The 24723-nt window shown below is 33.4% G+C and overlaps 1 protein-coding gene across 1 annotated transcript in view; it reads left to right on the forward strand.

The window, feature by feature from the left end:
* LOC128178701 (putative ankyrin repeat protein RF_0381) overlaps window positions 1–18156 on the forward strand; it is a 54646-nt gene extending 36490 nt beyond the window's left edge. The window contains exons 2-6 of the mRNA XM_052845990.1: window positions 12564–12878; window positions 12991–13281; window positions 15239–15461; window positions 16395–16796; window positions 17647–18156. Of these exons, the coding sequence (XP_052701950.1) occupies window positions 12564–12878; window positions 12991–13281; window positions 15239–15461; window positions 16395–16796; window positions 17647–17785 (1370 nt within the window). The 3' untranslated portion in view covers window positions 17786–18156. The remainder of the gene's footprint in view (window positions 1–12563; window positions 12879–12990; window positions 13282–15238; window positions 15462–16394; window positions 16797–17646) is intronic.
* The last annotated feature ends 6567 nt before the right edge of the window (window positions 18157–24723 follow it).

Below are 24723 nucleotides of genomic sequence, written 5' to 3' on the forward strand. Positions count from 1 at the left end.
ACTAGTAATATGCAGTCAGTTTTATTCTGTGTCAGTAGACGTTTTTTTAACATTTTATAGACATTAACACTAAATGGCCATTTTGGCCTCAGTCTGGTTTTTATTCTGTGTCAGTAGACGTTTTTTTTAACATTTTATAGACATTAACACTAAATGGCCATTTTGGCCTCAGCCTGCATGAAGAACCTATACACTATATAAGTGTTTTGACCCAGCCCTAGATTCAAATCCCTACATTGGGAGACATGAAATTCATAAATTTGATAGATGGCTTTATTTTCTCTCTTTATATGCAATCAGTTTTTACATGTATTTAATATCACAAGTAAAGACGATTTTTAGCCGGGCTCTGCTGAAAGCAGAGTCCTGGCTGTAGGCAGGCAAATCGCCAGTGTTACTATAATCAAAGTACTGAAATACTGACGGGAGTTGATTTTATCGATTATCATTTATTTTAAAATCAACTTATCTTGCATGGCAATTAGTTTCTAGTCTGTATTTGAATTACGCACTTTTTTATTATATGAATTTTAGACTTTTCCAACAAGAATTTCGAGAAACCCCATATGAATCATGTTGTGTAATATTTAAAGATAGATTTCAAACTATGTATAAGTAATCGAAGCAATTCTTAAAATTGTATGGATCCAAGCACTATTGATATCGAACTCTAGTCTGGTTCAACCAGACGCTCGGCTGTCTCCTTTTATCTCCGACAAGCAAGAGAGCCTTTCTGCTTGTCGGAGATTTATGGAGACAGCCGAGCGTTTGGTTGAACGAGGCATTAAACTCTGGCGTTGGAATACATGAGACTATAAAAATATCTCAGTTGTTCGTATTATATAAAATCTGACTATTTTCAAAGTGTTTATTGATAAGTTTCCTTGAAAAACAATGCTTCAGCATACATCACTTTAAATTTTTCTATTATTTTCAAGAACTAAGTCTTGTCAGCGGTGATGATTTGTGCTTAGGTCCAAACACTGTTTCACTTTCGGTTTGCCAGAGTAACTGCATAGGAGAGTTGATTAAAATCAACTCCCAGAAAGCATTAACTTCAAAAGTAAACAAAAAACCAAACTGCGTCAAAGTAAAAACTTCCGCTATACCAAATAGTTACACAAAGAGCCACGTTTTGTCAAAAGTGTTGGCATTCTGTTTCTGTTATTTTTAATTTCGAGAGAATTGTCTACCCTTTTTTAGTTTTCTTATTAATAACGTGTTTTAAAAACAAGACGTTTTATTTTGGACATATACAATGCGCATGAATTTCCATGAACTACTTTGCTGTGGGTTGAAGAAATGGGGAATGAATATATAACGCTTGTTGCAAAATTCAAGGCAGCAACTGTTGATTTTTTTTTTTTTACTAAACAGACATATTTTTGTTTATAGCCACTCACAAAATTTGGTCGCTCTCTGACGCTGTGCCGACATTAAAAGCATGAGAGAGAGAGAGAGAGAGAGAGAGAGAGAGAGAGAGAGAGAGAGAGAGATTTTAAGTCTACTACACAATATGCATAAAGACACACAAAAAAAGCCCGGCTTTCAATACTTTGATTAAACATATTAAATGCATTATCAATATCTGTTTATCCCCTCCTAGAGTCAGAACCTCTGAGGACATAAAATTATAATTTTGGTAAAGGGCTTCCTGATCTACAAAACTATGAATTAAGCTTTCCTTACAGGTGTGTAGGCTTAGAGCAGATAATATTTAAACATTATATGCATTAATACTTTACATCCATTTTGAGCCCCACCCTAGAGTCAAAACCAATTCTCCTGGAGACACGAAATTCACAATTTTAGTAGAGGACATTCTGCGTGGTTAACATAGTTATGAAGTAAGTTTTTCTGCGTGACTCAGGTGACCTAAAAATGACACTTGTATGAAAACATCCTCATGTAGGGTAGATTGAATGTTTTTAAAACACGATCCCAAGAGGAAGGGTAGGGCCACAAAGGGGGTCAAACTTTCACATAGGGATTTATGAAGAAAACTCTTTAAAAATCTTATTCTCAAAAACCATCTGACCAGAAAAGTCAATACTTGTGTTTAAGCATCCTCAGGTAGGTTAAATTCATGTTTGTTCCAATCATGATCCCCATGGGTTGGTTGGGGCCACAATTCGGGGAGGGGTTGGGGGTCTAATTTTTACATTAGAATTCATAGAGAAATTTTTATAAAAAATCTTTTCAAGATCGACTGTAAACGTAATACATTTGGCTGTGTATTCTATTTGGCGTTTCTGGCGGAAAACATAGTCCGCTAAATCAAGTACATCGCCAAATGTAAAATATATTTAAATAGATAAATTGTTACGTTCAGAAATGCGCTAAATCAAATCCACGCTTACTTGTTGAAAATTCATATTCCGCCAAATATCGTACATGCTAAATATAGTACGTTTACAGCATTTGACCAGAAATGCTGAAACTTGTGTGGAATCATCCTTAATTAGGGAAGATTTAAGTTTGTTAAAGTCATAATCCCCGACGGTAGGGTGGAGCCACAATAAGGGGTTGAAATTTTTACATAGGAATATACAAAAGAAATCTTTAAAGATCTCCTTCTCATCTGAAACTTATGTTTAAGCATCCTCAGGTATGGTAGATTTAAGTTTTTTTCTTCAAATCAGAACCCAATGGATAAGGTAGGGCCATAATAGAGGGACTTTTTTTTTACATAGGATTATATAAAGACAAGTGAAAAGCTGTCAATGTGTGAACTGTATCCATAATCGATGTCAACCCTGAATTGATAAACACTGCCTTCCGTATCAAGTGAAATGGAGTATCCTATATGCATATTTTGCCAAAAAATGAGTAAGTTCAATAGCTGGCATTTTTTCATAAATTTTCAGAAATCAAAATTCTAGCAATATGCACACTTCTAATATATGCACAATTGATCTGCAAAAGAACAACGTCCTATCTTGAAAACTGTAAGAGGAGTTATCCGTACAATAAGGGTACCCTATATGCAATATTTTGCAAAAAAAACGACAAAGTTCAAAAGGTGGAATTTTTTTTGAAACTATCAGAAATCAAAATCCTAGCAATACGCACATCTCTAATATAGGTACAATTGATACGCAATTGTCAACTTCCTATCTTGAAAACTGTAGGAGAAGATATCCGAACAATAAGGGTACCCTATACACAATATTTTGCAAAAAAACGACCAAGTTCAAAAGCTGGTAATTTAAAAGAAAAATAATCAGAAATCAAAATCGTAGCAATATGCACACTGTGTTATATATACAATTGATCTTTAAAAGAACAACTCCCTATCTTGAAAACTGTAGGAGGAGTTACCCGTACAATGAGGGTTAACCCTTTTGGCAGCCGCTCGCCCGCCATTTTCATCATTTCAATAACCGGATTTTTCCGTTGGAAATCCGGTTAAAAATCTTTTTCACAGACCCGATCGGGCAGAAAAGCGAAACTTGTGTGGAAGCATCCTTAGGGTAGATTCAAGGTCGTTAAAATCATAATGCCTGCGGTATAGCAGGGCAACAATGGGGGGAGCCCAATTTTTACAAAAGAAGATAGAAATCTTCTGAAAAAGCATTCAGCCAGAAATACTGAAACTTGTGTAAAGGCACAGGTTGTGAAGATCAAAGTTTAATCAAACCATCATATTCCCAAAAGAAAAACATGGACCACCAAAAGGGAAATTTTTAATTGTCAAGATATAACCATGATAATGTGCCGGATAATTATACTCCCGCACCGAAGGAGAAGATGGTATAATGTTTTACTCTTGTGTGTCCGTCTGTCCTTCTGTCTATCTGTCCGTAACAAAATTTTCTCGCGCTTTTTTCTTAGCAACTATTTATCACAGATGCTTGAAATTCTTAACACACTAATTTGTTTAGGCATGCCATATTGTGGTATATATTTTTGTACCAATCGGACGTCATCTTCTTGTTAAATGACGACTTTGTTTATTTTTAGCCGAAATTGTCAAACAAATTTTCGTCAAAGATTTCTCAGCAACTATTTATTACAGATGCTTGAGATTTTAACACACGATTTGTTTAGGCATGCCATATCGTGGGATATATTTTTATATCAATCAGACGTCAACTTCCTGTTAAATATCGACTCTGCTCATTTTGCATATTCACATCAGAGCGGGGGTACCATTAGTGAGCATTTGCTCACAGATATCTTGTTATGCCAGTGTCAAGTTGGTATTTTTGCTCCCGCTTAAGATGCAGATTTGTTAAAATTCATACAGTAAAACTCGTTTAGTACGAACACGGATATAGCGAAATTTCGGATAAAGCGAAGTTTTTTTGAGCCCCCGGTAGAATTCTTAACAAATCTTTGCAAAAGTTTACAGTTATAACGAATTCGGATATAACGAATTTACGGATATAGCAAACTGATTTTTAGTCCCGTAGAGGTGAATAGTAACGAAATTTAACACTTTTATACCGAATATCTTTACAGTTTAAAAATTTTGAATTACCATTTAACATAGTGGTTGGATTGAATTTATTTTGACATAAATTCTTCAATTCACAATCCGATTCCTAAAGGTATAAAAAAATGTATTTTTATTCTAAGCCTTAATGAACAGAAATTGTAGTCTGGTGAAAGATGTATATAGTTAATTCGCTATAGCTATTATTTTGAATTCGTTATACGGATATAACGAATTACGGATATAACGAAGTATATTCATGGGTCCCTAGAACTTCGCTATAATGGAGTTTTATTGTATATATCAATCGATAGACCATTGTGTAGATAATATTTTCTACAGGAAGTATGGAAAATCCTTCAGGAATTATATTTCATGTGGGGAAAAAAGTATTTCTTACAGGAATTTGATTCAATCACGTTGTTAATATTTCTTGTCGGATTTTAAAATCCTATTGGAGTTTTGTTCAAATCCTTTCGGAATTTAAATTCCTATAGGAATTGTTTTTATTCCGATGGAAAATTTCAAATCTGACAGGAAAATTAATTTTCCCCAGTGGAAATTTTTTTAGAGGTAAATATATCTCACCTGGCAGATGAAAGACATTATTAACAAAAATGGTTATAAGCTCTCTAAGCAATTGTCTAAGCAATTGTCTGTCAAATGGCATATTTTATTTTTTTTCATACATAAAGCTTAGACGGGTGCAAAAATGCCCTTGGGTCTTTCATAATTATCCAGCACAGTATTTAAGGGCTTCCGTTTCCAACGGTAGACCTTCCAGTGATTGTAATGTTTTTTTAAGGTCTTCCGTTTCCAACGGAAGACCTTATAGTGATTGTAGTGTTTTTTTTCTTTCTTTGTTTGTGTCTTTCCCCCCCCCCCCTTTTTGTCGGCAGAATTTCTCAGAGATGGCTTGATAAATTTTCGTGAAATTTTCAGGACTGATAGAGAATGGTAATATCTCGAGGCGTTTTTCTCCTTTTTTGAAAAATTTATTTCCGGTCGTCCGTTTCCTGTCCCGCGTCAAAAAACCTTGTTCCCTCGAGATCTTAGAATTGGCAAATACTTGAACATCGAAACTCTGTGGGATGATAGACCTGTGAATGTAGATGTGTTTAAACTATTTTGTTTTTTGTTCGTCGTAACTTCCAGTCGTCAACGGAAGCACTTCAAAAACAATTATTGTTACGCATTAAATTCCTTTTCCATAAAATAAATATACCGGTGAGATATCTCAATTATCCCAGGTAGCTTTTTTAAAACACATTTTGTACCCGTGAGATCTCAGAAACTATAAGCGATCAAGACACGAAACTTTAATGGATGATAGACATTTGTTTAAAAATATTTTTAACCGGTTTCATTTTATCTTCCGTCACTTCCGGTCCACACCAGAAGAGTTCAAACAAATCGAGCTGTTTATCAGTTTAAATCAATTTAACTGTTTTCCTTTGCTATTTTTAGTTAGATAAATGAACAATAATGTACAATAAGCAAGTATACAAGAAATATTTTATACAATTTACATTGAGTACTTCCGTTTTTCCGTTTCCTGTCCCGAGACAAAAAACCTTATTTCAATGAGATCTCAAAAACGGTAACGACTTGAACAACCAAACTTCGTGGGATGATAGATTTATGTATGTACATGTGTTAACACTATTTTGTTTTATCCGGCATGACTTCCGGTCGTCACTTGAAGTTCATCAAATTTTGTCTTTTTAATATATTTTGGTTATTTAGCATGGAAGTAACATTTTAGCAATAGAAATACGAAAGGTCATCTACACATGGTAAAAAAACAAAAAGTTCTACTTCCGGTAGTAACGTACCGTAGGTAAATGCACTTAAATATCTACTTTTAATTTCTTAAATCACTTCCGTTTGTTCATTTCCGGTCCCGAGACAAAAACCTTTTCTCAACAAGATATTATAACTAACAAAAACGTGAACATCCAAACGTTGAGGAAAGACAAAATAATGTATGAAGATATGTTTACCATGTTCTGTATGATCCGGCAAAACTTCCGGTCGTCACAGAAAGTACTCAGAAATTGACTTTTTGTCATTTTCTTTTGTTATTTCTTGGGAATTCATGTACAGTATATATTATATCCATTTTCTGTTTACAAGAGAAATGGTTTTTTTGTACAGATTTAAACATGAGGAACGGAAGACCTTTTTGTTGCTATAGCAACAAGAGTCTAGTTTTTATTATTTTTTCCCCTTTTTATGTCCACAACAATTCTCATATATGGCTGGATAAATTTTTTTCAAATTTTTTGGACTGATAGAGAATGATAACATCTCGAGGCTTTTTTTTCATTTTTTCAAAATTCATTTTCTCTCGTCCGTTTCCTGTCCTGCGACAACAAGCTAGTGACATCGAGATCTCAAAAACGACAAAGACGTGAGCATCCAATTTTTGTGGGGTGATCGACCGATAGTTGTAGATGTGTTTAAACTAAATTTGTTTTGTTCGTCGTAACTTCCGATCGTCAACGGAAGCACTTCAATTTTTTTTTTTATTACGCATTTAAAATATTGCATACAGAATTAAAATATAAGTATAAATGCTTACATTTGTCATCAATCCGATGATAAATAGACAAAACATTTTACTTCCGGTGAGATATCTTAAATATCTCGGGTAGTCTTTTTCAAACAAATGTTGTAACAGTGAGATCTCAGAAACTGTAAGAGACCAAGACACAAAACTTACGTAGATGATAGACATTTGATAAAAAATGTGTTTAATCGTTTTAATTTTGTCAACCGTTACTGCTGGTCCACATCGGAAGAGTTCAAAGTAATCAAGTTGTTTATGAGTTACTGTTTTTCGACAATGTTAGATATATTGATAGGCAATAAAGTCCTGTTGTCTAATGATTAGGAAATACTAACTTTCATTTTCATTGAACACTTCCGTTTGTCCATTTCCTGTCCTGAGACAAAAAACATTGACTCCTCAAGATCTAAAAAACGGTAATGACTTGAACAATCAAACTTTGTGGGATGATAGACCTATGTATGTTAAAGTGTTTACACTATTTTGTTTGATTCATCGTAACTTCCGGTCGTCATCGGAAGCACTTCAAAAATTATTTCTTTCTCATTTCATTTATTTTACATGAAATGAATACATCAGTATAGAACCTTCGATATGTCATCTATACAATGTCAAATAATCAAATAAATTTTACTTCCGGTGAGATATCTCAAATACTTCTAGGTAGCTTTCCTTTTTCAAATTTGATGCCCGCGAGATTTTGGTCACTAAGTGATTGAGACACGAAGGTTTCATTAATTATAGACATTTGATTGAAGATGTGTTTAACGCGTTTTACCGTCACTTCCGGTTCTCACAGGAAGGGTGCAAAAAAATAATGTTTTAAAACAAGTTTAACTGACTTTCTTGGGTTTTTCATCTAGCCTGATAAACAGTGATGTACGCTAGGCAAATGCACGAGAAATACCATCTTTTGTTTTTATCAGTCTCTTCTGTTCGTCCGTTTTCGGTTCGAAACAAAACATATTGTGTCAACGAGATAAAAGATTTGGCAGAAACGTGAACAACCAAACTTTGAGGAAAGATGGACTTATGATTGTACAAATGTTTAACATGTTTTGTTTGATATTGCTTTACTTCCGGCCGTCACACATATACAAAAATTGATTTCTTTTTCATTATCGTTGTTTTACTCCTTTTTACGAGTTGATGTATATCAACTCAGTATAGTCACTGCAAAGGGGTTTCCCATCACTGGGTTAAATCACATTTTCGTATTGATGGTCAAACTAATACATCAATTATCAAAATGCAATGATATGAATCATAAAAGAATGACTTCTTTTATCGGAGGTAAAATTTGTTATCAACGTATTTTAATCAACAGAAAATCATGATTTTCTTTTTGTTAATTGATATCCATCCGCACAAGAATATAGGTTCAAGGAAAATCTTCTGACACATTTCATATACTAAGGATACATTATTGTTGCCATCAATAAATTGTATAAAACATATCAAGTATGTTTCTTCATAACCAAGAACATTTTTATTGACATAAATATGTTGCTATAATTAAATTTGACGTATAACATGTTATGCATTCAGTGATATCCGCGCTGTAATCGCTTTTATGCAGATGAGCTCAGCTCAGTGGTGAACTTTTAACGTTTTCCCCACACAAGAGTTGAAATTCAAGAACATGAATGCGTTTCAGTACTTACACTTTATCAAAGGTGAAATGATTTTAGTGTGACAAAACAAAGAGTTGAAGCACAAGTGTTAAAAATAATCAAGAGCTGGGGGGGGGGGGGGGGGTGTTCTATGTGATTTGATCTCTCGTCGAGTTGAAGGTCAGTGTGGCCTTGCAACATGCACATCGGGTAAACTGCGTGCATGTTTATATACGTCAAAGATTAAAATATAGATTAGCGTGGTAGTTACTGTGGGGCGGTAATTAGTTTTGAGCAGCGTTGGTTAAGAAATAATATCATAAACATTATGTTTTTGTTTTTTAAATCGGTTTGATAAACATAGGCAAAAAACTATTTTACCTAGTCTATAGATTGGCAGCTTGTAGTTAATGGTGTGCATTTTGGACATGAGTAGAACTTTGTCACTTTGTTTTTTGCTTTCCGGTGTAATGATTTGAATTCTATATTAAGTATATTATATTTACACATCAATGTAGAATAACTTTAAATGCTAAATAATAAAAACAACAAGGCTGGAATCTACACGCCCCGTACATAAACAGTAATTTTGTGAATTTTACTTACCTTTTACAATCAATTTATTAATTTGTTAAAAAAAACCATGCAAATATAAACAATAAAATGCTTCTTGATGATTCATGTGGGTTATGAAGGTAGCGATCATTGTAGAAAAAAATTACATAACCCGCTAACGCGGATAATGTATTGTTTCTGCTATGTCGCCACCTTCATATCCCCCATGAATCACCAAAGAAAGCATTTTATTGTTTAAATATAACACAGGCACCTGGCGTTTTTAAAAACTTCTTTCTAAATGAAAAAAATAATCCTTGTACTATTATATATAGTACACGAATTTTAAAGAGAAAGGTTTAAAACGTCACGTGCATGTGATTTATAAAACCCTTTAAAATCTTGTATCTATATAGTTTTGTAAAAATGGTTTGAAATGTAATGTAAAAATGAAACAAAGTTCTGAAAAGAAGTATAATAACTTGACAGAAGAAGAGACCATCGTTTGATCATATTGACGGATTGCTCTTATTGAAGTTGATACATGTACAGATAAATCACAGGCAAAGACGTTATACATTTTTTTTTATAATAAAAAATATTAACCTTTACCTAATAATAAGGTACCGGTATAGAGGGTATATATTTTTAATTATGAGAAAGAAATATAACGGTAGTTAAATGTGGCCGATTGAATGAACTTAACATTATTTGTGTTGATCGTCATAACAATACATACCACCTGTTTAAAGCTGCATGGTCTATTTTTGGCTACTACAGTATCAAATAATTGTCCATACAAACCAATTATCTTAATTTTGTTTTGCCAGAATTCACATTTACACTCGATGTCAAAGTCGTAATACAATCATCACCGCCTCGACGTCAGGGCGAATTTTAATATGAGGCGAAACAACGCGATACCCTTTTTATGCCGTTTGTTTTGTAAAAAAAAAAAAGTTCATTATTTTTTATTCCTTAAAATATGGCTTAATTGACCGGGAAAACTACCGCAATGTCTGTTATTATACACATACTTAGCATAACCATCGTTTAAAAGCGTACACAAAATCTGATATAAAATCGGACCATGCAGCTTTAAAAAAGGTGTTGTCCTGTTTTTCTGTTTTGTATGCGTAATTTGCAGACTTAACAATAAGTAAAACTCATATTTATTGCCTTTTTATGTTGTGACAACTGTTTTAGTCAGTTTTGGGCAAAAACAAACCAGTTCAATATATGTTTACATTTGACCCTCAAATGTACAAGATGGCCGATCATCCCTCTATATAATAATAATAATATCATTATCAACAGAGGACAGCAACATTTGACGGAAATTCATACCAACAAAACACATATGTAAACAATAACAAGACTCGAGTTTAAACAAAGAAATAAAAACTCTGTATCGTACTTCTAACTCAATATATGACTTTCAAATTTTGGCAAGACATTAAAAATACCCAAATTAACCATTCTGAACATAAAGAAAAAGGAAAAATGAAATTTAAAATTTTCAGTCTAAGTCCCTTTAAAGAATATTTAGATATTCTTCTCTACATAATTACTTATTTAAAAATGATCTCTCACGATTCATGATTTTTTATCTTTGATATGCTATGGTATAGTGTAATAAGATATCTATATACTTAATTAATTATTTATTTCAAGTTCTGCTTTTTAAGAGCAAATAAGGGCAATAAATGTCTGATTCCTGAAACATCAACTCGTATCAGTACTTTCAGTACTTTGATTTTTTTTACTTTTGAGAAATTACTTCCTTTTACTCCGTTTTCGGAGTCCGCCCAGACTGGTTATCGTCGAGCGTAGCTACAAACCGTGGCTCCCAACCCCTAAGAGGTTTGAAAGCTTTAAAGTCAAATATAAGGGAAAAAACGTATAGAATCCCATAATAAAGAACAACAATGCTGGAATTTGTGAGATAACTAAACAAATATCCTTATTCAGTACTATAGCAGCGGTTTCCTTTTGATCTTAACGGTGGATATCTGTACATAACCAAGTAGGCAAGGTAAAACTTCCTTAATAAAACCATAATGCAAACGCAACACATCTTTGCTTGAAGTTGTTCGTGCCATCCTTACAACAATTTTAAATTGGCAAAAAATTTTAGTGCGTGTTTCGTCTCCAGGGCGCTACCGGCAAACAGATATAGATCACAGACAGGGTTAAACAAATGAAAAATACTCAGCAGTCCATCTATCAAAGGTTGAAATACACTTTACAGTTCTTAAACATGTTTTTACACTTCGGATTTTCAATTTCAAGGTTTTGGCCTTTTTGCTGACCGGTTCATTTGGTTCAATTTGGTTGTGTGTATGTATGTATGTATGTGTGCCGATTGTCAGCTCTTTAGCAAAATTCCAAGAAAATACTCTCATGAATATTCATCAAACTTTGTACTCTTCTTTGGCATGGTAAAAGGACAAACCCTATTGATTTCCAAGTCAATTGATTCAATATTTTAAAGTATCATGAAAAAAGAAGTTAAAAAAGAATTTTATGTACGACTTGACAATAGTCATTTTCGGGTAATTTTATGTAGGACTTGAATTAAGTAAATCGCTACCGTATGCAGTTCAAATCAACAACTTGACATTTTTTGGATTTAAATCAAGTAAAGGTTAAAAAAAACAAACAAACGTTTTGTAGTGTTGGATGGTTAGAAGATTGCCCATAGTCAAATGTTGAAGCGGGCAAGAGATTAAAGTCATCCGATTTACATCGAAACAAGCAGTCGACTTTTGGACAAATTTTCCCGTATAAATAAAACTAGTCCAAAATTAAGAAGAGACTTTGCCAGATATTGCACATTTTTCACGCGAAATTCTTTTATATTAATACTACTATGGGTTGACATACGACAACCAACTAGAATTGACCCTCAAAGCAGAATACAGATCGCTAGATCTTCAGCTAAATTTCATAATGTATACGGATCTTTTATGTATGCTTATATAAAAATGAATGTCATTAAATGAATTTAAATTATTTAACTTTAAAATATATGTTTTGAGTTTCTGCTAGGAATAGAAAAAGAACCTGTGCAACCATGTACATGTAAATCCCCCCCCCCCCCCCCAATTTATACACCACAAAAGCTTTGGGATAAGGATAAAATAGCTATTATGAATTCAAAGTTGTTTTTAGAAATACTTGCGTCATATTTACTTTGATCTGAAAAATTTACATGTATTTTACTAATTAATGCAGTTCCCCCTACAACAAGTCTTGTCGCGAGGGGATGCCCTTGTTGGTTTTTTTTCCGATCGGGAGCTTAACCAACCTGCAGCTAGCTGTGACAAGACATTCTAACTTTAAGATAAATATGGTTCATCGAGCAATGTTTTTCTCATTTCAGATCAACTGTATGGTTTCATAGATGCAGGCGTTGAAGTTGAGGATATCGAACAAAGTTACAAATTTTCCATTTTGAATTTTGTTTTGAAATCCCGTCATGAATCGAAAGATGTAAAAAATTTTCTGGAAAGAGGGGCAAATATAAATTTTTACGAGGATGAAAATGATGGAGATGACTCTGTACTAATTCGAGCAATAAGTAGTTATTATGCGATTGAGGAAGATGTAAGGCTTCTTGTAGAACATGGTGCTGATCCTCACCAAACAGACAAAGCAGGGTTAACGACGCTTCAACTAATATTTCAGAACAGGAAAAGTAATATTTATAAAAATAATATAAATCATCAGCTATTACAAGTATTATCTTTTTATTCTAATTCTTTTTTTTATCATAATTAAAATTCATAAAAATTCATTTTTTAATCTAGTTTTATATGAAAACGTCCTTTATCTCCTTGAATTGGGAGTAAACGCAGATGGTTGTTTGCTGAATGTTATTGAAATTTACCCAAACACTGAGAAAGAAATTCATCTTGTCAAACGATTGCTGGAATGTGGTGCTGATCCAAATGAAGAGTCAAAGAAAAACAAGTCAGTTTTATCTGCAGCCATTTCACGTAATCTGACTGAAATCACAGAGGAACTCATCAAACATGGAGCTGATATTAATTTTATAGATAGCAAAGGCGTAAGTCCTTTAGGATACGCCTTTCAGCTTTGTAAGTCCATTTTCCTTACAATAAGTTACAATTCTTTAAAGATATGATCATTATTTTAATGGAAAGTTTAAAAGCGATTATTTATCGTTTAATTATGAAACGAACACACGGCATCAGTGTGGCCATCTCACAAGTTCACAATCATTATAGACAATTTAATCCCCACCGAAGCCATTTCTAAATTAGAAATCACCTCCTACAGAAACCTGCTAGTAGTGCCCTGTTAGAAAATCGTGGCTAAAACGTGAATGCTACATACTTTACCATAATAAATACCGTCTGTAACACCGAAATATCCATCTTAGACTTGACCGGTCATCAATTACAGTTGTAAATATTCGAAAATGTTATGGATATTTTATTTTTTAAAAACATAAAAATGGCCCAGGAATTAAGTTTGAGCATTTTATTATACCCCCCGCAAACAAAGCTTCTGAGAGGGGGGGGGGGTTGTTATAAAGGAATCACCTTGTCCGTCCGCCCGTCTGTCTGTTCGAAATTCTTGTCCGGTCTATATCTTTCTTACGGAGAAACAATGGAAGTTCTTACTTCATAAAAAGATTGCTTATGACCTAAGGGTGTGTCATGACCTTGACCCAAGGTCATTCGGGCAAGGTCAGGGTCACTGGCAGAAAAAAATGCAAAATTTGTGTTCGGTCCATATCTATCTTATGGAGAAACAATGGAAGTTCTCACTTCACCTAAAGATTGCTTATAACCTGAGGGTGTGTCATGACCTTGACCTATGGTCAATTAAGGAAGTTCAAAGTCATTGTTTAAAAATTGCTCAATTCCTGTCTGTGTAATGTCTTCTATTAATGGAAATAATTAGAAGCTAAAATTGACACAAAGTTTGAATGTCTCAGGTCACATAAAATAAAAATCGGGCTAAGTATACCAATTATTCAAATTGTTTATATTAAATGGCTGCTTGACATGTAGATTTTCGTTTGATTCGAGTAATGTTTGTTGTCCCCCGCCGCAACGCAGAGCGGGGACATAGAAATGCCGGGCGTCCGTCCGTGTGTCCGTGCGTCCGTCCGTCACACTTTTTTGTAAGCGCTCTCACGCCCACAAATTTTGACGGATTTTCATTAAATATATAACAAATGTTCATACTACTAATACTTTGGTCAAGTTCGAAAATCAGCATTGGTCGATACTTTTTGTTGGAGTTATGGGACTTTGACCACAGTAATGACTCCGTTTTATCCAAAAATTGACCTTGTAAGAGCTCTCATGCTTATATATATATATATATATATATGTATATATATATATATATATATATATATATATATATATATATATATATATATATATATATATATATACTGTTCGACTTGCTGTCATTTTCGTTGTTCGACTTGAGGTGCTATAAATTATGTTTTAAAAATTACCTTTTGGTGATTTGTATGAAAGTTGTGTATCTTAAGAGGTTTTTTTTTTATTTACTATTAAGATAAAATTGTTCGTTTTTGGTATCACTTAGCTGAAATATCAATGTTTAAAACTCTGGAACAACATCGGTGCACTGAAATCGTAGTTAAGTATTAGTTTTAAAAAAAAGATTATTGTCATTTCGTTTAAAATATGGCAAATCAAATTTGCCCAGCTTTTAATACTCTCAATACTTTGATTCATCATAGGTAGCGCTTTCGCGAAGCTTCCCGGTTGTATAATAGTTTTGTTAACCTGGAATAAAGCGTTAAGCATATACGCCTACTGCTTATTAAAGAATTATTTGTGGTTCTCTTTAGTACACTTAAGAGTAACTGGTGCAAAGAATGAGAAATGTCACATTTGGGTACCTAGCAAAGATGAACCGGCAAGAGAATTTGTATAGTCTTTGCACTGAATTGGAGTATGATTTTCATTTTTTTTTTATCATTTTTGTTTTCAAAATCTGTCATCAAATGTTTTTCAATACTTTTCGTATGTTTTTTGTTTGTTTTAGATACAGATGACAAAAGGTTAAGATTTCTGCAGATACTGCTGAAATGTCCCGTAAAAATCCTGGACTCTTATTTAATTGACCTAGTAAATAAAATGGCTAACAGGAGCACTCGTATTTCAACAACTACTCGTATTTCAGCAACAACTCCGAAACACTTCTTATTCAATGCAACAGAAATATTTGTGCTGCTTATCGCTGGAGCTGACGTGATCATACCACCTAGGTAAATAACAGAGTATTATACTTATGGTAATAAGATCAAAACAAGACAATAAAAGCAGAAAATATATCTTTGAAAAGACTACAAGTTTACGCTTAGGAATCGGATATTAATTTAGACTGCTCGCTAGATTTCCTCTTAAGTAGGCGTGTTATGAATACACTGGCAGCAGACATAGGCGATTAAAACAACTTCCCAATATTTTAAACTAGTTTAATTACAGTGCTGTCTATTAATTACTGTAAATTCCCTATATTACGCGAGTACCTGCTGTTTTGTATCATGCAAATCGCGAGAATATAATATCGCCAAGGCGGATCATTTATCTATATTTCTTGTAGTTCTCAACTCTCAGAAAATAATGGCGAAGTTTTAATATCTGCGATGGGTGCCTCTCGCGATTATACGCGGATATAAATTCCTCGCGTTTAGTAAGGAATTAATAGTATAATTTAAATGTTTTATTGAAAGTAATTACCGGGGTAAACACTTTCAGATTCACACAAAATAGTATCCATTCTAAAATGATGTCTACTTTTCTATGAACCGTTAATTAAGACTTATATATTGTTCCAAGTTATAGTAATTTGGGTTTGGTTTTTTTAACCTACTTTTATTGAACATTTCAATGATTTTGAGCTTTTTAAACCTGTAACTACATCTTTTAATTTTATATCTTTAATGTTTTATAGCAATTTTTATAGTCTATTATGCTGACTACTTTAATTTCTTGTTTAAAGCAAAGAAACTAAGAATAATAATGACCTTCTACAGATATGAACAAAAAATTAGATAATAGAATATTCTTAATTTGTGCAATTGTTTACTTAAATTGCATATGCATGCATATATATATATATATATATATATATATATATATATATATATATATATATATATATATATATATATATATCTGTGTGTGTGTGTTTACAGATGCTTCGATCTTACCTGTTTTCTACGGTATGGATTGTATGAAATTGCATCACAGATCATGCAAAGTGGATTAAACGTAAATTGTTGTTCAAACCTTACAATCGAAAACTTTGACAGTGAGATTCCAAATTTTCAACTTTATAGTGTAAGCTACTATGCAATCGTGCCCGAGGAGAAAAAAAAGAATTTGTTTTCTGTACTGAACAAAATCGAGAGAGAACCGAAGTCTTTGCAACACCTATGCAGATCCAAAATTCGAAGAGAACTAGCAGTTCGTGGTCATAGTATTTTGCCATTGATTGAAGATCTGCCAATTCCAAACAAACTGAAATCTTTCATGAAGTTTGAAGATATCCACAAACCTTTAGAAGAAGAAATTGTTGCTGATTATGTCTCTAATAGGTAATTTGGGTGTAGAAAAAAGTATATTGCTAGAATCGTATGTAAATGTAACAACGGTGCATGGTTAAGACAGCGTTTTGATTCTGTTATGATAAAACAGGATATTAGTTACAGTAAAGATCTATATAACTATAAAAATTTGCACCCTTGTAATTCATAGATGCGTTTAAGTTGGAGACAGACAGTTTGAAATAATCAAATCGCTTCTTCATACTTTTCTGAAATGATTTGCTAACTTTTTCGGTTTAAATTTACTTTCTTTTTATCAAATATAGTTGTGTGTATACATGGATGTTCTCAATAGTGCCTTCAATCACTGTTGACATGTCTGTAAATATTTTACAACGTCACGACAACACATATTCTTTGATGACACCCTGAAGTACAATTAATCATTAATCTTTTAATGCTTTACTATTGCCGTTGTTTTTGTTTAGTAAGGCAGGGATGCTCACGAACGTTAATGAAAACTCCCAACATATAATAACCTATAATATTATATAATTCAACGGCACGTGTATCTGAATCTTGGAATCAGAAATGAAAATTTTTCAGAATTTTTTCTTGTGTGTGGACGCATTTATTGATACAAGTGTGAACGACATGGCCAAGTGTGTTAATTGATTGGTGCCGTAATTCGTTTCAAATGATAAACTTGTCGTGTGGAATACGATAACATTAACGTGTGTCATGTCTCCGTATTAAAAGGTTCTTGTGTGACTACACATTTATTGGTAGTGTAGTATAGTATATAGTACACATTAAGAAATCGGGCATCTTTGGACATTGTTCAGATTTTAGAATACATGTTGTTTTTCATAGTAAGGTAAATTTTTCTATTTTAAAACAGATACGGACGCATGTATGATGATGACGACGACAGGTTCGATTATTATGATTACGATGATTATGATGACAAAGTTGACAGCGATTACGAAGAACAATTTTTCAATGTCGAGACGGATGAATTTGAGCCAATATGGTGGTAAAATAAAATGAAATCATTATTTACTTTTACTAACGTGAATAACATTTACAATACGCTAAGAAAATGTTTTTCATATTGTCCTATAGCACGCTAAGATCAAATGGCCCTTTACAATCACTTGTCAATCGTCCCCATTCAAAACTCGACTTTTTTAGGTCACCCTGAGTCACTCAGGTGACCTATTGCAATTGGTCTTCGTCCGTCGTCGTGCGTTAACAATTTTACATTTTTAACTTCTTCTGGAAAACTACCACGCAAATCGTTCCCATTTTTAGTGTGAAGCATTTCTATGGTATGAAGAATCTAAATTTGTGAAATTCATCGCTCTACCACCCCTGGGGAGCCACGGGCGGGGCCAAATAGGCAAAAAAAGCCAAATTTTCAAAAATCTTCTTCTCTACTTCCAAACATGTGAGGACAAAACTGAATGCATGGTTATGATGTCCATGAAGCCTTCTACCAAAATTGTGAAATTTATGACCCTTGGGTCAGGGGTTCAGGCTCTAGGGTGGGGCCAATATGGCCATATAGTAAAATGTATTAAATCTTAGAAAATCTTCTTCTCTACTCCCATTTATATTTGTTAAAATCTGAATGCATGGTTATGATGTCCATGAAGCCGTCTACTAAAATTGTGAAATTCATGACCTTTGGGTCAGGGGTACAGGCTCTAGGGAGGTGCCAATATGGCCTTATAGTTAAAATGTATTAAATCTTAGAAAATCTTTTTCTCTACTCCCATATATATTTGTTAAAAACTAAATGCATGATTATGATGTCCATGAGGCCCTCTACCAAAATTGTGAAATTCATGACCCCTGGGACAGGGGTTCAGGCTCTAGGGTGGTGCCAATATGGCCATATACTTAAACTGTATTAAATCTAAGAAAATCTTCTTCTTTACTCCAATATATATATTTGTTAAAAACTAAATGCATGATTATGATGTCCATGAAGCCCTCTACTAAAATTGTGAAATTCATGACCCCTGGGTCATGGGTTCAGGCTCTAGGGAGGTGCCAATATGGCCATATTGTAAAAATGTTTTAAATTTTATAAATGTTCTTCTCTACTCCCACGCATGTGGGCAAAAAAATGAATAAATGGTTATGATGTTCTCTAACTCCTCTACCTAAATTGTGAAATTCATGGCCTCTGGGTCAGGGGTTCAGGACATGAGGTGGGGGGGGGGGGGCAATATGGCAATAAAGTGTTCATGCATATAATGTTTAAAAATTTTCTTCCCTATTCTCACACATCTGTATTAAAAACTGACTTATAATTATGTTTACCAGGAAGTCCTCTACTGAAATTTTAATTTTCATTTCCCCTTGAGTATGGGTTTTGACTCTAGGGCAGGGCCAAAATTGATGTATAGGTGTTAATGCATATAAAGTTAAAAAAATATCTTCTTTACTCCCACACACCTTAAAGGAAAACTGAATTCATGATTTTGTAGACCAGATCTTTAAGTTTTTTGCCAAAATTATAGGTTTCATAGTTCTTTTTTACAGATTTCAGGCAGGAAGCTGGTCGTCATTACAAATTTATAATTTTTCTACTCCAGAATGAAACCTAATTAATTAATTGCATATATGAGACTCCTCGACAAGTATGTGTATGGGTTATATGTTACTCAGGTGACCGTTAAGGCCAATTGGCCTCTTGTTTTTATAAGGTATTAAATTTAACATGTTTATGCAGATTGATCGTAATTTGAAACGAGAGATCATTAAGTTAGCCATGCTCTTTCTACTACCCCTTTTCTTCAAAAGGTTTTTCTGTTAGACTCAGTAGGTAAAGTACATACTAGAAACAATTCCCTTCCGTTGGTTGGACGGTTTTCACTCCCCATCCCGTATACTTTTATATTATAGGTATAAAATGGTAATTTTAGAGCGTATGTAAGGTCATTATCTCTATTTTCGACCGCTGTTAATCACAGCACAAGACACAGTTATTGAAAGAACAAAGTATGAACACGTTTTATAAGTATGACTACGAAGGAGCGCAGTGATTGATTTTATGTTTTGAATGTTTGATTCACTATGTGTTGTAAAGTAAATGGAAAAAATGTTCTTAGCTGAATTCCCACCCTCCATTGTTTTTCCTTGGACTAAAATGTCACACTTTTATTTGTTTAATCATAGCACGTGACTGTCTCATATTATTACTTATTAGGTTAGTTACTGACTCACTACGGAAATATATTGGGTTGATCAATCTCATAGATGGCGAGGCGAAATAAGTGTTTTGTTTTCCCAAGGACTATCAAGCGACATATTTATTCACAAATAGCGATGATCTACGTAAAGCCATGTACACGATGCTTAACATCTCGTCCAATTTAACTCATTTAAACTATTCAAAATGTTCAATCTCACCTTTCAAATACTCTTTAAAAATCCTTGTTTCACCCTTGTTTATTGACAATGTTTTGTTGCTATTCAATTTTAAATGTTTTCTCCTTTTCCTCTGCAGAGATTTGAGCAAATTTCGACGCTGCCATTTTGTTTTGCTCCAGACAAAACAGTGTGACGTCAATATTCTAAGGGCAACTACTCTAATTTTAAAGAATTTCAAAGGGCAACTACTCCAAATACTTTAAGAACTTACGGCATGCGGTTTATGTATTAAATACAATGAAATGTCGAAATGAGTAAGCGAAGCGTCGTCCAATTACGGCCATAAATTATTGCCTAATATTATTTCTCACAGAACAAATATAGAGATATATGAGGCAATCACGTGCTATGTTTAAACCAATGAAAATGTGACATTTCAGTCCAAGGGTAAACAAATATCTGTTAGTTCGGTGAGAATTAATATTAGGCAATATGGCTGTCATTGGCCGAAGCTTTGCATACTCATTTTGACATTTCATATTATTCAATACAGAAACCGTATGCTGTAAGTTCTAAAAAATATGTAGAGTATTTGCCTTTTGAACATTTACATCACATTGTTGTGTCGTGAGTAAAACAAATTATGTCAGCGATTAAAATTGAATAGCAAAAAAACATTGTAAGTAAGCATGGGTGAAACGAAGATTTTCAAAGAATATTTAAAATGTGAGATTGATAACTTTGAAAAGTTTAAATGTGTTAAATTGGACAAGATGTTTGGCATCTTGTACATTCATTCGCGCAGATCATCGTATTTGTGCATAATTATGACACTTGATAGTCCTCAGGAAAACAAAACACAAATTAAGTCTGTTACTGAATGACTACAGAAATATATTGGGTTGATCATCTCATCGACGGAAAGGGGGTACCCAATATGCAATATTCCGCGAGAAAATGACTAAATTCAACAGCTGGAATTTTTTCATTAATCAACAAAAATCGAAATCCAAGGAATCTGCAAATCTCTAATATATGTACAATTGATCTGAGAAATAAAAACTTCTTATCTTAAACTTAGGAGGAGTTAGGATCCGTATAATATGGGTACCCTATACGCAATATTCTGCCAAAATGATTTAGGTTACAGCTGGTATTTTTTTTTACAAGTATGAAAAATTAAAAACGAAGTAATATGCACATATGTCTGATATATGTACAATTGATTTGCCAAAGAACAACTTCCAAAGACTGGATAGGGTGTGATGACCATTCAACCCGTGTGGGGCACTATCTTATTTTTCATGGAAAGAAATAAATGTAGAAATGGCATGGTTGTGGTCACTTTAAATAAACTCTTTTATTTATTATTACGTTTTCAATTCTGTACATTTTATGTTAATTTTGATGTTGTAGTTTTTATGCACCTCAATTGGCCTCTTTTATGTATTCATTTTGATTGCTAGTTGTGTTCTTTATTGTATTTTTGCAGCAAAAGTTGTTACCTTTATACTTTGAGTCTGTAGGATCTTATTTGTATTTGATTATAAAACTTTAATATTTATTAATTAATGTTGATGAATGCATACATACTTAAACCTTATCTAAGGGTAAACTAACGCAATATCTTTACATCTATGCTTTGACTTTCTTATTTTAGGGGAATGCTTTATTTATAATTAGTATTGCAATAAACTTGAAAACCACCTTATGCCTTTATTCTGCTTGGTGACTGTCACCATGACCAGGCTCTCTGATCAGTGATAACAACAATTCCACATATGATTAGATATATATAAATATACAAAATGCCAGCAATATACGACGCGAGAGGGTCCATCGCCTTATGCTCCAATCATCTCGTCTCCGCCAACACCACGATATCCTTAACCACTGTCCACTGTGTCCACCAGTCAACCTCCTGCTCCAGGTAATCCTCAGATTCCGGGAAACTCTTCCGTACGTCCACCATGGGCCGTCAGTCACCATATCCAACTCTCAGGCCAATGCTAAACTACGATCATCGAAGCACATTGAAGTAGTAAAAGTTTTCGCTTGAATGGAATGGTCTAAACTTTGTATCGAACATCAGTTGTTATATGGATGTTGCTAAAACGCGGAAAAGAAAATGGAACGGAAAGCGGAACGGAATGGAATACGGAAAATGTTTATAATGTTATTTAGATGTGTTAAACAAGGTAAAACGGTAAACTTTCTGCTTTTTTTAAAAAATATTGTTAAATCTGTTATCCATATTTAAGTGTATTTATTTAGAAAATGTATAATTTTCTCAAAATTTCTCAAATTTGATCACTAGTCCAAGTTAATAAAACTAAACAACATATCCAGCTCTCTATTCTTATAAAAGCTGCTTGGTCCGATTTTATATCAAATTTTTCTGCACGTGTTTAAAAGATGGTTATGCTAATTATATGTATAATAATAGACATTGCAGTAGTTTTCCCAGTCAATTAAGCCAAATTTCAATGAAAAAAAATTATGTACAAAATTTGTTAAAAAGGTTTGCTTGGTTTACAATCGATGCATAGCATGCGGGTTGTACAACTCCTATCATTTGGGGGACGAAACCAAACGGTTCCCTTTTCTAAACATCCCATGATGCATTTTGGTTTGTTTTTTTCGTTTGCCAAAAAAGAAATTATTTTTATTTATTTTGAATATTTGTAACTTTGAAAGGAGGCCGATTCTGCTGGTGTAAATAGGAGAAAGTCCATAACTTTCTCAGACAAACGGTTTGTATGGAAAAATATTTGATACTGTAATAACAAAAAATCGGACCAAGCAGCTTTAAGTTGTAGAAAGGTACAAACACGTAGCTAAACATAAAGAAACTGTCATGCCTAAAATACCAGGAATAAGTAATCTAAAATGGTAAAAGATGCTGACAACGAACGCCGGATTTTAGTCAAAAGAAAGGAGACTTTGGACATCTAGAGGTGAGTGATCAAATAAATTGATTCTGTTTTCGATTATATGATCTTTAAAATAGCGAGACGAAAGGTTAGCAAACAGATGTTGCAGCAAAAACTCGTAACAATGATAGTGGATGTTGTTCGTCGGTCATGGTTTTTTTTTATATCAATAATGCTATTGATAAATTTTATAATAATAGTATAGATCACTAAAAATTCAATGTTGATGAGAGTAAATCATATTTGATTTCCTTAAAATAAGGCTAAAATCTCGAAGTCATGAAAAACACAACACTACTATTTCAACAATATTACAAAGGAAAATAATTAAAAAATAATTTTAAAAACTTATTTGTGTGTACATTTTATTTTTCCGTTTCGTACTTTATTAAACAAATCGAATGCAATAATTTAGTTGATAGACATTCGTCATAATGATATCAAAAAATTAGGCAACCTTTTATAATAATCATTCATAAAGTATGAATAAATGATGCAAAGTAAATAGTTTGAGTCCTGTCTATACAATATTTAAGCGATCAACGTCGTAGTATTTTTCCGTTTTCCGGTTCTGCTTTCCGTTCCGCGTTTTAGCACACACGCTTTTATTCTCTCTTTCTTTTTCTTTTCAACTAAGTTCAGAAATTGTGGTATTGCTCTAAATAAACAGTCATGAATATTTTAGTGGCACATTTATTTGTGTTTTGTACTTCCTGTTAAATGTACTGCATTGGTAAGCTTCGATCTTTTTCTGTCTTTGTTGCTGTGTTTGCAGCATATTGAGGGGATTTAGGATGAGCGGAGGGCATGGAAAACATAAACGGAGGAAAAAAATCGGGATGCAGATTGTGTTCACATTTCCAGGGTCAAGGACACAATAAGATTTTCTAACATGTAATTACAAACATTATAATTTGGAAATGTCGCACCCTTTTTCTCCATATGTACAACCATCGGATCATTTATTATGTCGATTTCAAAGCCAATTTTTTTATTCAAATTCTGAAATTCCTAATAGCCTTTTCAATATTTTGAGGCACTCGTCCACCGTAATGAGTCTTCTGCGCTAGGTCAGGATTTATGGCACCAATTTGCAATGATTGGAGGTCATTCATTCCATTTGGATAATACTTGTATTAGTATTCACCAAGTGGCCAGAACTCTATTGAAAAATGAAGAAGAACTTTTGAGTTTTTCTGATTCTCTTTTGATCGCTTTCACATTTTAAGTAGCCACGGTAAAAGCTTTTTCTCGTTTTCGTATTTGTCAAAGTCTCTACGTCTTTGGACCTTCACATGGACCTCAGTCGCAGTGCCGTTTTCTGTTGTTTTAAAGAGGAGCGGCTCCGAAAGCATTGTTACGATAACTGTCCTTATCGTTCAAAAAATTGACGAGTCTTATGGAACAATTGACGTTCGGTACAAAGTTTAGAACATTCCATTCAGACGACAACTTTCAATACTTCAATGGGTTTCATAGTATATACTTAATATCTAAACACAACATGACACTATTAGACTAAAATGCACAAATACTGCGACATACACTTGCAACTGTTTACCATATAGCACTAAGGTAACATTCACGTGGCAACTCTTGTCCGCTATTTATAGTACTTGAAGAAGCACTTATAACGCTTTAAGATTTACAAAATGAAAATG

This window comes from Crassostrea angulata, chromosome 3, assembly GCF_025612915.1.
Source record: "Crassostrea angulata isolate pt1a10 chromosome 3, ASM2561291v2, whole genome shotgun sequence".
In the NCBI taxonomy this organism is placed as follows: Eukaryota; Metazoa; Mollusca; class Bivalvia; order Ostreida; family Ostreidae; genus Magallana; species Magallana angulata.